Genomic DNA, 13,207 nt, shown 5'->3' with positions numbered 1-13,207 from the left:
AATGTCACATTCACCAAAGGAAAATTGGGGGGCCATTTGGGAGGCCATTGGGGTCTTGGGTACCAATTAGCTGCTGCGCTCCTGGAGGAGGAGGTGAAATTCACTCACTTATGAGCCTGATAGCAGAATCCACGATGATACATGCTTACACCTCCTTTTGCTCGGATGTATGGAAGTACACATTGCCGGACCGTGGGGGCCAGTAGGCCGTGCCGTCGCTCTCTCTGGACAGGCCGGGGTCGTTACGTCACTCCAGTGAGGACACGCCTTTTTGGGGTGGCGACGCGGACCGAGGGAGAGCGCTCGGAGGGGGGAGGGGTGTCCCGTCGCCAGGCGCACAGACAGCAGGCAGCAGCTGCAGCAGCGAGAAGGACCCCGGCGCCGCTCCTCTGCACTCACACACGGCCTCAGTTACGACTCCTGTAGCTCCGAAACGCAAGAGACGAGCAACCAAACGCACCCAGCACATCCGCCCCAAAAATGGTAGACCGCGAGCAACTGGTGCAGAAAGCCCGGCTGGCCGAGCAGGCGGAGAGGTACGACGATATGGCAGCGGCCATGAAATCGGTAAGTGTGTTTCCTCCGCCGTGGCGCGTTCTGTCGGAGCGTTTTAAAGGAAAGAAATACGTGTATAAATAGCTTCATTGGTACTTGAGGGATTAGTGACAGCGGGATGAGCTTTGGGGCAGCGACGCGCAGCCAGGGGACCGGTGCCCCCAATCCACCCCACCCATCCCTTCTCTCGCGGGGCACGTTTTGGACCGAATGCCGGTGGGCCACGCGAAATTGGTGTATGAAAGTTATGATTAAAGGAAACGTCTCGGGGAAAGAGATGCTCGCGGGAACAATCGGTCACTGCTCCGGTCAGGTTTGGCCACCATCATCCGCTGGGGACGGTGCAGAGATCCCCGCGACGCCGCGGCGCACATCCACGGGGCGCACACCTCGGGGGGCTTTAGTGACGTGACGAGGTGCCATTAAAACCCGTCAGCTGGCCCGAATCAACGTCCGGGAGGATTGGGGCGCGTTGTCGGCGGTTTGCAGAGGTGGATTGTGGCTAAAGTGCGGACTACTTGATGTTGGGGCGGTGCCTTTCACAAAGCTCTTTAACAAAACAAAAAAAAAACTGTCAGGTTGCTCGGTTGTAAAATACAATTAAAAAAAAACATGGACGATGAGACGTGATTTAACGTTCAGCCTGGGTCAAATGTGGAATTGGTACAAATGTGGGGTGTCGAAATGGGAGTCGAAAGATGCGCACAGCGGCGCGGCGCGGGGATGAGAGGGAGACATGGACGCTCCGGTTCCGGTTGGCGTGATGCTGAGAAATAACGCCCTAAGAGTGATAACGTTACACCACTTTCCAATTGCTCAATGTGAAGGAAGCAACGAGAAGGCATGTCCCCCCCACACACACTCCTCGTATTGGCACTCGTTTTTGGCGCATTGGGAAGTGCAATGTTGGCTGAAGGTTGATCGCAATCGATTTGCGCAGAAGCGAGCGCACACGAGAAGGGAAAAAAAGGAAAAAGAAACGCAAAGCGTCCACCTTTGCTGACGTGGGTGGTGTCGGTGGACGGGCGGCGTCTCCGGAACCCTCGGTGAATGTCATATTGCAGCAAACCGTCGGGTTTTTTGGGGAAGGGGGGGGTGGGGGGGTTCTGTCTCCCTCCTCGCCGTAGCATGACCGATCGGTGCCGAGTAGCAATCGCATCCCCCCCCCCCCCCCCCACCCCCACGAGGCGTGCCGCAGCATCTGGCCAAGATGCAGCAAAAGGCCCACCAGTAGTGCACCATTGCGCTTATTTCTAATTATTTGAATCCCAGCTTCACAAAGGCTGCATCTGTGTGTGTGAGAGACAATGAGAGCACGGAGGAAGGGACGCGCTGCCAGCGGTTATTCAAGAATGAGCACAATACATCTGCAGGACTTCATATGGTCTGTGATTAATAATACTGAATTATTAGAGATAATATTGTACTTTTACAGCCTGAAATGTTTAATTCAGATGCTAGTACTTTTGGAGTCATATTTCTATGTTTCCCCCATAGTGACCATAGAACGTCTTATTTCCTAGAGTTGCATCAGTTTGCTTTCATTCACAAGGCCGGCCCTGCCAGCAGCAGCCTGAGCACGTGAGCTGGAGCTCACATGCCATTGTGCAAGCCAGTGGTTGGGTTTAATCGCAGGGGAGGGAAGATTAGTGGAACTTTTTTTTTTTTTAACCACATCAGCCTCAACACCAAATAGTCAACAAGTAAGCAGCCGGCGCCAGTCGCTATGGACCAAGCCGTCGGCCCTGATTAATGCCGAGTCAGAGAGAGCGAGCGAGCAAACCTCTCACACAGGCCGTCTCTCTGCAGCACCGAGGCAGCGGGGTGTGTCTGCTGCCTCGCCCATCATTCGATGGGGAATCCCTTGCCACTGCAGACATGGCAACCCGCCCCCGGGAGGCACCGGTGCCAAATAGCCGGGCTCCACAGAACACAACGCTGCACCCTCAGCGAAAAAATGCCCCCAGTGGACCCAGCAGAGTCATTATCGGGCCTACTGTGTCTTTCCAAATTCATCTTTAAGAAGCTATGTCACAGCGGCCTAAAGTCCTGCTCCGTGGGGCACGGAGGGCTACGAGCAGAAAGGCAGACCTGGTGTTCTTTTGTGGATCCTCCTTATACATAAGGAGCACATAATTGGTGAGATTTATATGTGAGTGTCCGTCCAGTGAGCCGGTTGGCTTTTGGATCCCGGACTTCCCGAAAGAAAAGCCAAATGAACAGAAAACAAGGTTGTATAAATTATTAAATGAAGAGTTTTGGCCCCCTATGATTTGATAAACTGTACAGTGCATTCAATTCACCACTGATATGGAATTTATATTTTTGGGTCATTTTCAAAACTCCCCTAGAATATTATTATTCATGGTCTATGATGCCAGCATGACAGTATGCATAGCTAATGAAGCGGTTACATCACAGCAGCTGCACGTGCACAATGTCTCAACCCTTTAGTAGAGTTTTCTTCCCCAATGCTGGCCCACAGGAATACATCAAAACAGATCCACCAGTTTTAATGTAATAAATGCACATTATGATGAATTTGAAACATTTGAGATTTTTGAATGAGCTTTTTGTACCTTGCGGCCACCCATCGCTTCCCCTGCATTCTCATACAGAACAGACACATGTAGTACAAAATAAGTGTTGAAATTTTCCAAGCAAAGTACTCAATTGCCAAATGATCCAATGAAATGTTAGCAGTGGGTCTTCATCTGAGGAATGATGAAACTCAAACAACATGGCGACGCCTGAGAGTGCAAACAGCAGCGACGTTGCTGCCGCCGGGGGAGATGCTTATCAGCAGTATCCGCTGCAGATCGCTGCAGATCGGCGACTGCTAGCTAGCCAGTGGTGTGGGGGAGGGGGTACGCTCAAATGGAGACACTACTCTAATATTTCTTTATAAAGCCAGCAGTGGCTCGCTGCTATTTGAATGCTCAGAATATGAAATGTTTCACCATATAATCCATGAACCTAAAGTTAGTATTTTGTGAATCATATTGATCGTTTGAGCCAATTCGTTACCAGTTATTCCCCGAGAGTCACAGTTCACAGAGACTTCAGTAGCTGAATACAAACAACTGACTTTGATTCGGTAAGTAACTACACCGCAGGGGCTTCATTTGCTCTCAGCCTTTAATTTTATTAACATTCAGCTTCATTAAACTAGCCAGGTCACTCATAAATATTAAAAGCAACTCCAAACACATTCCCGCTAACACTCCCTTTGGAGAGCGTCTTGGGAAGTGCAAGGCACAGACAGCCCCGGCTTCCATCCTGCTTAATGAACTGGATGCATTATTCTCTCATGGAAGTCTGTGCGATGCCTTATCACGTGCATTGTGCTGCAGCTGCTGGATGTACACTGAATGTATGTGTAATATCTGTATTCACTGAGTCCATTATCTAACTGCCTCCATGATGTTTCGAGATAACATTTGTATTTATTTGAGACATGTCTTTGTTGAAATATTGGGGGTTTTATGTATTTACCACAGACGCAGTGTAGCCCATCCAGATGTGTACTAGTAGGGAGTGACCCAAAACGGCTGCATAATATACCTGCGCCGTTAAAGGTGGGACTGAGCGGGAGTGCAAATATCTAGTATATGAAAACTGAAGTGTTGTTGGACCGGACTGTCCACATTCTGCAAGTGCAGTAAGTGTGTGCGACCAGATAATGAAATAATTTCAATGACATTTCAGTTTAGGCTTGACCGAAAACCATCACTGCCAATCTGAAGTCTTGACACCTCAGCACCGGATTCGCCTGTCACTATGGGAAACATTAGCTGGAGGAGAAGCAGGGACATGTTCTAGCATTGTTTTTTTTTCACTTTTGACCCCCACTGGCCGAAAGCAAACTTAGCTACCACGGTCTTATTTTCAGGAGAAACGAGTGCTGTTGGAGTGAGCTGAATCTCCAAAGAAGTGGGTGTGAGTGGGATGAAGCATCTTGTGGGAGATATCCTCAACACCAAGCAGATTTAATGTCTCAAAATGTGCCCCTGATGTTTATTAGACACCTACAGTCATTTTAGACCACCCCCATTCCCACGCGCACTGCATTCAGTTCCGCTTCACTAGGTCTTCCTTGCTTACCATGGGATGTGCGGAATTTAAATGAGCGATATTCTCCACAGCGGTACTTCGTTAGCTCGCAGCATCATTCAGTTGCCACAATGTCTACTTTTGCTTAGTCATTGAGAGCAGGCATGGACGTAATTAAAGGGCAGCATTGGTTTCGTGACAGAGTTTGTACAAGAAGAAGGAAATCTGTGAGGGTGAAAACCGTTGTTGTAGATCAGATGAAACGCAGCAGTTTCTGCAGTTATCTGGTACCCTCCGATGGGGAATAATTGTAAAAATAAAATAAAAAAAGAATAGTCTTTTATGGAGCCATGAGCGCGTTGAAGTGTCCCATTGCAGGAAGGACTTAATCGTGGGTTTAAAGACACAAACACCTGATCTCCAGACTTTTCTAACCTCCTAGGAGATGGACCAGTCCTAAAAACAGTGTGAAACATCATCCGCTGCCCCCAAGCCAGTCCATTACCAAGTATTAATAATGCAATTACACAATAATCTCAGGGCTGTTGATTGTTCGTAACACTACCAGCCAATAGGTGGTGAGTCTGCAGTCCTCTGATCTGGGAGCTTGTATTCTTTAATGTGAATTAGTAGTTATTGTGTAACAGGTAAACATGAATAATGTGCTGACAGAAATGAAACGGGATGTGCCATTTAAAGACCAATCCGACCTCTAAAGTGGAGCCTAAAACATGCAAACTTGTTGTTATTTATTTTGATGAGCAGTTGCTTACTCACAGTTTTGACACATTTGACGCATGTCACACGTTTAACTTTTGGTCACGCCTGTCTGTTTTAATGAAAGCCGAGAACAAACAGAACCTAATTTGGTCTGCACGTTGTATACATTCCTTTTGAGTGATCAACCATTTTTCCGTCACTCACAAAAGCCACGGTCATATATTTGGTAGCCTGGCAACAAAGCGCTACTTTAAGCTCCCTCTTCACAACCCTGAATAAGACACACACGCGCCCGGCCTTGCATGGGCCTCAAGCCCCATTCACACCGCCAGTGACGTCAGGTAGTCCCCGGCGCCTTTGTGCCCGACCGCCACAGAAAAGGTCGGCGGGGGGGGGGTATGGGTTGTCACATTGGGTTAGGAGAGCAACGAGAGCGAGGGCAGATGAGCAAAGAAAGCACAGAAGGAAAACGTGGAACAGGGAGCTGTGGGACTGCGGAAAGCCTGCGTTATGGGAATTGTAATCCATGAAATGGAAATGGGAGGTGGCAGGCGGTGACGTCCAACCCAGGCTCCACTTAGGCCGGACGTATCCCCTTACCCTCACAGCCCCGCAGCTCTTACAGTTTATCTCCTGTGGACTTTAATGGCTATGCAGAGATTTGCCAGAGAAAGGTTATTGATTGACCTGGCAGGGAAACTCAGCCGTTTGGAGCTTTGAAGGATGAGTCACGAGAGAGCCGACGCGATTGATGAGCTCTATGGGTGGACAGAGCTCCATTGTCACCACCCGCACCGCAGCTTCCGTCAGGGCTTTCTACCCGTCCCGCAGCCTTGTGAAACAAAGGCATCCATGTTTTTACAAACATGTTGTTTAGGCTTTGTTTTTCTGACCTCTCCGATGCTCCGGCGCTGACCTACTCTGCTGGTTGCATTTGCTGTGGGGCAGATACTTATTTAAGTTGTAATTTAATGGGCTACGGCACAGAGCAGAGGCTTTGCATTATCAATGAGGGGGGATCTTTACTGTGCCTTGAGATTATTACGCAACGAATGCCAATCATTATTTGACAGCTTTCTACTCGTTCAGTACCGAGGTCATTTTCTTTATGACCCTTGTACATTTTTTGCAACATCTTGTAGGAGAAACACTCCTTATTGAGCAAGCACACAGGTCAACAGCACCGCTAGTGGGCCTTTATAGGCTGCAGTGCTCATTACAATGCAAAGTAAGGTACAACCAGAATGTTTGGTTGTTGGGAAAACACACAAATCCTCTGGTAATCCGTCCACTGGTGAGCTTTTGTACCAATCTGGTCATTTGGATTCAGGGTGGCTGAGACCCCCATCCTCAGGCCCTGCATGCCACCTGCAAGGTCAAAGCGTGATTGAGGTTGCTTTTGGAGTCCTCCCATGTTTCTTGCGCAGGCTGTAAGCTTTTCAATATTTTTTGTATGGAGCCATTCAAATGACATTGCTGTGGCTGACTATGAGTGTTGGCCCAAAGGTGTGAGTGAGGAAATGGCTTGTGTGCACTTACATCCATCCACAGTGCTGCAGCGTTCTCCATACCATCAGCCATGTCAGCATCCTCGCCATTAGCAGCTTATAACCAGTGTCTCCAGTAGGGAAAGAAACAAAGCAGATTTTTCAGTCACCATGGAAACAGGAGATTGTAGCAGTGATTGGTCTTCAGCCTCCCCTCCCCTTCCAACCTCCCTCTCTCCCTTTAACAGTATCTGATCAAAGATTGTCAGTTTTGTTGAATAGAATTGTGGCTTTGAATGCACCAATGCATGCTGAGAATGAGTTTGTCAGATAAAGACATGCATGTTCATGTGTTTTCTATCAATAGATAGATAATATACTGGAACACGGATCATCAGCTTGTGTGTGTATTAGGAGTCAAACCAGGGGACAGGGACACAGTTGTTAGCTCATTGGGACTAGGATTCTTAAGGTCACACGTTTAAGCTGTCCGGTCCTTGACATAGTCAGAGGTCGATGCCAAGCGTCAAGGATGCTGCACACACACTATCATGCAGTATAACATCTTGGGAATAAATGTCTTACAGTATAATTAAAGAATTCCAAGTCATCTTTCTGTGTCTTTTTTAAACTGCGGCAGCGGAGTGCCACCCCACCTGAACCAAAGCATCAAGACAGTCCTGTTATTCATAGCCAAGCTACAACGCCTGTGTTTGGATGGATTGCCATGGAATTTAATGTCATTAATGTCCCTATAACTTTGGTATTCCCATTACTTTGTATCTAACGTAACCAGCGGGTCAATATGTTCCTTAACCCTGTGAAATATTTCAGTATACAAAATTGAAAAATTCAAAATGTTGCACCAGCAGACATTCACCGTTTCTAGAAGATGAATTCTAATGGCTGTGATGATTTTCATACTTTTGATCTATGTTAACCACGAGAATGACATTTGTGGTTTTCAAAGAATTGTTGCTACAACAATTGGTTAGAATGCCTTGGCATTTGCTACTGACCGTCACGTTCCCCTCAGGGGGATTTGGAAAAGCCTTCGGAGATACCTCAAACTCAATCATGTAGCGTTGCATCAGATTCAACTCAAAGTTTGTCCAATACTTTGATTTATGACCGAACACCTAATTCTTTGTGTTACCCATTGATTAGCAATTGGTGGCACACAACATAAAGATGGTGAACATGGTAAGCAATAAACCTGTGCAAGTTAGCATTATTTACATGATGTTAAAATTCTCAAAAGCACAATTTAGAATGATCATTTTTACTCGAAACAGGAGCATTTATTTTGCTACTGTTAAAGCATTGAACTTAAATTTATTTAAATACAGAAAGAACATCAGTAAAACCCCTACAGTTTCATGGTGACCGATGACAGCGTTTAGGTTGGCCTTTATGAAGTTCCACGTGATCGGCCGCCCCCGACTCTGCTACACTCATGGGACTGAAAAGGAAAATAACATTGTTTTTTACACTCACAGAAGGTCTGTAAAGATGCCTCTGCTAAACTGTGCCAGTGGGGTACAAAGGATTAAATTGCCCAGCCAGACACAGTCGTGTCCAAACAAAACCAGTTTTCACAGCTGCTGGCAGCCAATCGGGAGTCACCTCAGAGGGTGGAGGTGTGGTTTACCCTGCAGATACTTTGTTTAGAGGTGTCGGTGACAGTTGCAGAGCGATAGCTTTCCTTTTATTCGCTTATGGTGTCCAACAACTTGGAAAGGCTTTAGTTTGACCTGTGCACAGTGGCTTATTCATACATTGTAGCATCTTATAGGTCATAACCGTGTCATTGCCAACAGTTACACAACTCTTCACGTTGATAAGACAACAAACAGACATGCCAACCTCTGCATATTTCTCTTTCTCCCAAGGTGACGGAGCTGAACGAAGCACTATCCAACGAGGAGAGGAACCTGCTCTCCGTGGCCTATAAGAACGTGGTTGGGGCAAGGCGTTCATCCTGGCGCGTCATTTCCAGCATTGAGCAGAAGACGTCCGCAGACGGTAACGAAAAGAAGATCGAGATGGTGCGCGCCTACCGGGAAAAGATCGAGAAGGAGCTGGAGGCCGTCTGCCAGGACGTGCTCAACCTCCTCGACAACTTCCTGATCAAGAACTGCAACGAGACGCAGCACGAGAGCAAAGTGTTCTACCTGAAGATGAAGGGCGACTACTACCGCTACCTGGCCGAGGTGGCCACGGGGGAGAAGCGGGCTGCGGTGGTGGAGTCCTCCGAGAAGTCGTACAGCGAGGCCCACGAGATCAGCAAGGAGCACATGCAGCCCACCCATCCCATCCGCCTGGGCCTGGCTCTCAACTACTCAGTCTTCTACTATGAGATCCAGAACGCCCCGGAGCAGGCGTGCCATCTGGCCAAGACCGCCTTCGACGACGCCATCGCCGAGCTGGACACCCTGAACGAGGACTCCTACAAAGACTCCACTCTGATCATGCAGCTGCTACGAGATAACTTGACGCTGTGGACGAGCGACCAGCAGGATGACGAGGGAGGAGAGGCCAACAATTAAAGAGTCCAAAACCTCATTTCTGCCAAAAACATGCGCGCTCACTAATGACAAAATAATAATACTAGTTCTTAGAAATAAAAAAAGAGGGTGGGCTGGAGAGGGGGGGGGAGGGGGGTCGAGCGTTGGCAGCCAATTCAGCCGATGGTACCAACGTGGCTGCTGTTCTTTATTTTTCAACAAATTAAAACTGAAAAAATAATACTATGTTGACCGAGGGAAGAAATTTTTAGTTTGAGAGATGACATAGGATTTACAAAAAATAAATAAAAAGAATGAACCCCCCCCTCCTTGGTAGCCTCCGCAGCGTTTGCCAAAATACCACTTTAGAAGCAAGAGGTATGTCATTCATCACAGTGTGACGATTGAGTAAACACGCCTTCACACTGGCAGAGACTGGTCTCATCGCGCAAATGAAGCTGAGCTGTCTTATTGTATTTGGTGAGGGGAGGAGCATTCGGATATTGAGTTTTCAATGCTTGAGCAACCAGAAAATCGGAGTAACCTTGAATGTCGCGGCCTTGCTTAGCGAGAGAGAAAGACGTGGGTGAGAGAGAGAGAGAGAGAGAGTTGCGGAGATGCAGGGCTTTTCTAGGGTCGTCAGCGGGACACCTGTAGTTGTACCGCACTATCGTTGGGTGACAAACACGTTGACTCGGTTATTGAGGATGACATTAAAAAAAGAAAATAATGAAATAAATTGTTTTTGTTTTGCTTTGTGTCAGGTACGTGTCCAGCTCGGCCACAGTCATACTGTAACAAAAAATACAAATTTATGAAGTAGACTTATTGCAGCTTGTCCCTCTCATGTACTGATGTGCTTTGTTGAATAAATTAACAGTTTGTTGGACGCCTAATTCTTATTGTCAGTATTGCTGTTACAATAACAGCTACCATTGGCTACTTGGAAGAAAAAACGATTTGAATCGTAGTAATCCAGATTGCAAAATTAAATGAATGGAAATTTTAAAAAGAGAACCGATTAAGCACACTATCACAAGTCGACCCTTACTCTAGTTATAAAACTCCAGTTATATGGTCTCCACAACAACCAGAAGGGTCTCTGAAACGGCCCTTTGAACCACAGACTTTATTGGTGAACTCTGTGCAGATTGTGGTCGGAGCACATGCAAGTGGAAGCTCTAAAAGCAGATGTGGGGTTTGTTGATTTAATTTGTCGGCAGTTTCTTCTTGGTCAAGAGATGCACTTCCCTATTATACTGTTTCTTCAGTGTAACATGATAACTGCTCCAATATTCTCCATAATACAATATTGTGCATGCTGGTGATGTATTTATACAGTAGCTTCAATTTATTAACTTATACTGTAGATGTTATGTATTCATATGGACATGAAATTACTAGACTTAATTGGATTATTTTCTATTTATTTCTTTTTATTGCGATCATTAGCTAAACCTTACTTTAATCTGTGTTTTCTTTACTCCATTTGCTGAAGTACGCTATACCAAAACAGTGATTGTTGACAATAAATTGATCTGTTACGGACATTCCTATGGCCCTATGCAATTCTTGCTATCATATTGTCTTGTAATATTTGATAGCAGCATTGAGTGTGTTCACAGTGGAGGCCAGACTTGAGTCCATTGAGACAACACAGGTACTGTAGATACAATCTAGTGGTAGAACATGGCTACATCTTCTTTCTTACATTTGGTGCACAATGACTAGAAGTGGCTGAAGTGGCTGAAGTGACGAAACATGCTGGATTGTGAAATTAAAGAACATCTAAAATGTCAGTAGATGTCAGTATAATTAACATTGGAAACTACATCAGTAACATGAACCTATACATGAACCTTTTTGTACCAACCAACAATTATGTCCATCCCTGCACTTTGCAGCCCTTTCTTACAACTGTCCTTAAGAAAATGTATAAAGAAATGACAATAAAACAAATTGAAAAAGACATGCAACAAACCTTAAACCAAATTAGTAAAATAACCAGACACTAAATGGCGCCATGCTGACATAATGGGTCCGTATCCATCCATCCATCGTCAAACCGCTTATCCTGCACACAGGGTCGCGGGGGGCTGGAGTCCATCCCAGCCAACTTTGGGCGATAGACAGGGTACACCCTGGATTGGTCGCCAGCCAATCGCAGGGCCACACAGAGACACACAACCATTCACACTCACATTCACACATCTACGGGCAATTTAAAGTCCCCAATTAACCTGATCCCCAGAGCATGTCTTTGGACTGTGGGAGGAAGCCGGAGAACCCGGAGAGAACCCACGCAGACACAGGGAGAACATGCAGACTCCACACAGAAAGGCCACTGGGCGGAATCGAACCCAGGACCTTCTTGCTGTGAGGCAACAGTGCTAACCACCACGCCACCGTGCCGCCTTAATGGGTCCGTATGAACAATATAAACTCCTCACACATGGCCTTATTTTCTTTCACAACGCATGGAGCAACCAAGACGCCGCGTTGCTAGGCAACCCAGCGGACTCAGTACAAAGAGATGTTTTACTCCGCTTTCTGAACCGGCTTTCTGCAGTCTTCTTGTGCACCATGAACATCACAATGTGTTTTAGGTCCAGCTTTCCCGCTCTTGCAGTTATCGCTGCACATATCTTTCTAAAAGGAAACGTTACAGAGCGAAAGCAGAAGTCAACATGATTATTTTAGCAAGCTGGCATTTAGACAGACCCAGCATGGTTGCATAGGTGTGTTCTTCAAGGGTCACTGAGGTCCAGTTAGATTAGATTATTGCTGACACACTACTGATGACAGACACACTACTGATGACCATCAGCACGTGGTAGACACTCAGCCTGTGAAAAAGTGAGAAAGTTCTCACCGGTGTAAAATCATATCAAGGTCCGTCATGTTCTTTATCCTGAGACATACCGTACATCTGATCATCACAAGACACTTGGGTGGCCTTCTGGACACCGGACATACACGTCACACAGATTTCAAATCCTGAGAGGTTATCTTATCTCAGCTGTCACACAACTTATTGAACAAACGATACCGACGTGGTCTTGTGTTGTTTTCTCTATACCCCCGTTCTTATCATGACATAATTGCAGGTTTTACCAAAAGAAACCAATAAACTACTACGTTCAAATTGTTATGCTACTTTCACACAAAAAGCGAAGGGTATTTTCCCTGCGAGTAGATTCCATGCAAAGTCAATGCACAGACGCGGACGGTTGCAAACAACTCAAATTTCCGATGGGCGGCGCAAAAAGCCCAGCGCAAATTATGCAAATGAAGAAAATGTCGCAAAGTGGTAAATTTGCCTCGTTTGCAATATTTCAACTTTGGCAAAAAAGCCAGACGGTATCTTGCAAAAGCCGATCAGAGTTGAGATGCTTCGGCCACCATCAACGCCGTCTTGCTGCCGTTGTGGAATCAGAAACAATGGAGCACTAATTGTTGCGGTTCGTGGACATACCAAGCTTTACAATTAATTTGCATACCAGTACAGAAACCATTATTATTTTCATGGTGGATAACAGAAATTATAACTTATATAGTTTCTACGGAGACAAACCACAGAGATAAACCACACCCCCTTTTCGGAGCAAATTAATCCCCCACAAATTCGGGCAAGTAAAGTGTTGCTTTGCTTTTAGTGTGAATGTAGTATTAGCTTTGGGTGTTTGAAAATATTTAACCATAAGAAAGCTCCCGCAAGTAAGTCGTTGTTTACATGTCCTCTAAAAGGCAGAGCTGCCAACTTTTCAAAAAACCCTGGAGTGAGATTTTGTCGGGAGTGACCAAAATGTACCGCGCACGCAGCCACACACGTTGGTGGCTCAAATATCAGGGAATTGGAATTAATTTGGCGTTGCCATGTTGTCC

General features: G+C 46.3%; 1 protein-coding gene across 1 annotated transcript; it reads left to right on the top strand.

The window, feature by feature from the left end:
• Nucleotides 1-254: 254 nt before the first annotated feature.
• Nucleotides 255-10,872, top strand: ywhag1 (3-monooxygenase/tryptophan 5-monooxygenase activation protein, gamma polypeptide 1). The gene is made up of 2 exons (XM_040182136.2): nt 255-567; nt 8,708-10,872. The coding sequence occupies exons 1-2, from the start codon at nt 481-483 to the stop codon at nt 9,362-9,364; spliced, it is 744 nt and encodes a 247-aa protein (XP_040038070.1). The 5' UTR covers nt 255-480; the 3' UTR covers nt 9,365-10,872.
• The last annotated feature ends 2,335 nt before the right edge of the window (nt 10,873-13,207 follow it).

The sequence above is a fragment of the Gasterosteus aculeatus genome, chromosome 7, assembly GCF_964276395.1.
Source record: "Gasterosteus aculeatus chromosome 7, fGasAcu3.hap1.1, whole genome shotgun sequence".
Taxonomy (NCBI): Eukaryota; Metazoa; Chordata; class Actinopteri; order Perciformes; family Gasterosteidae; genus Gasterosteus; species Gasterosteus aculeatus.
Note: the sequence above shows the minus strand (reverse complement) of the source record. Positions and strands in the feature narration are given on the sequence as shown.

What these genes read in the sequence shown, in the direction of transcription:
- ywhag1 (XM_040182136.2), top strand. Translation starts at nt 481, where the DNA reads ATGGTAGACCGCGAGCAACTGGTGCAGAAAGCCCGGCTGGCCGAGCAG. An exon ending in TGGCAGCGGCCATGAAATCG is followed by an intron (nt 568 to 8,707) that starts GTAAGTGTGTTT and finishes CTTTCTCCCAAG; the next exon opens with GTGACGGAGCTGAACGAAGC.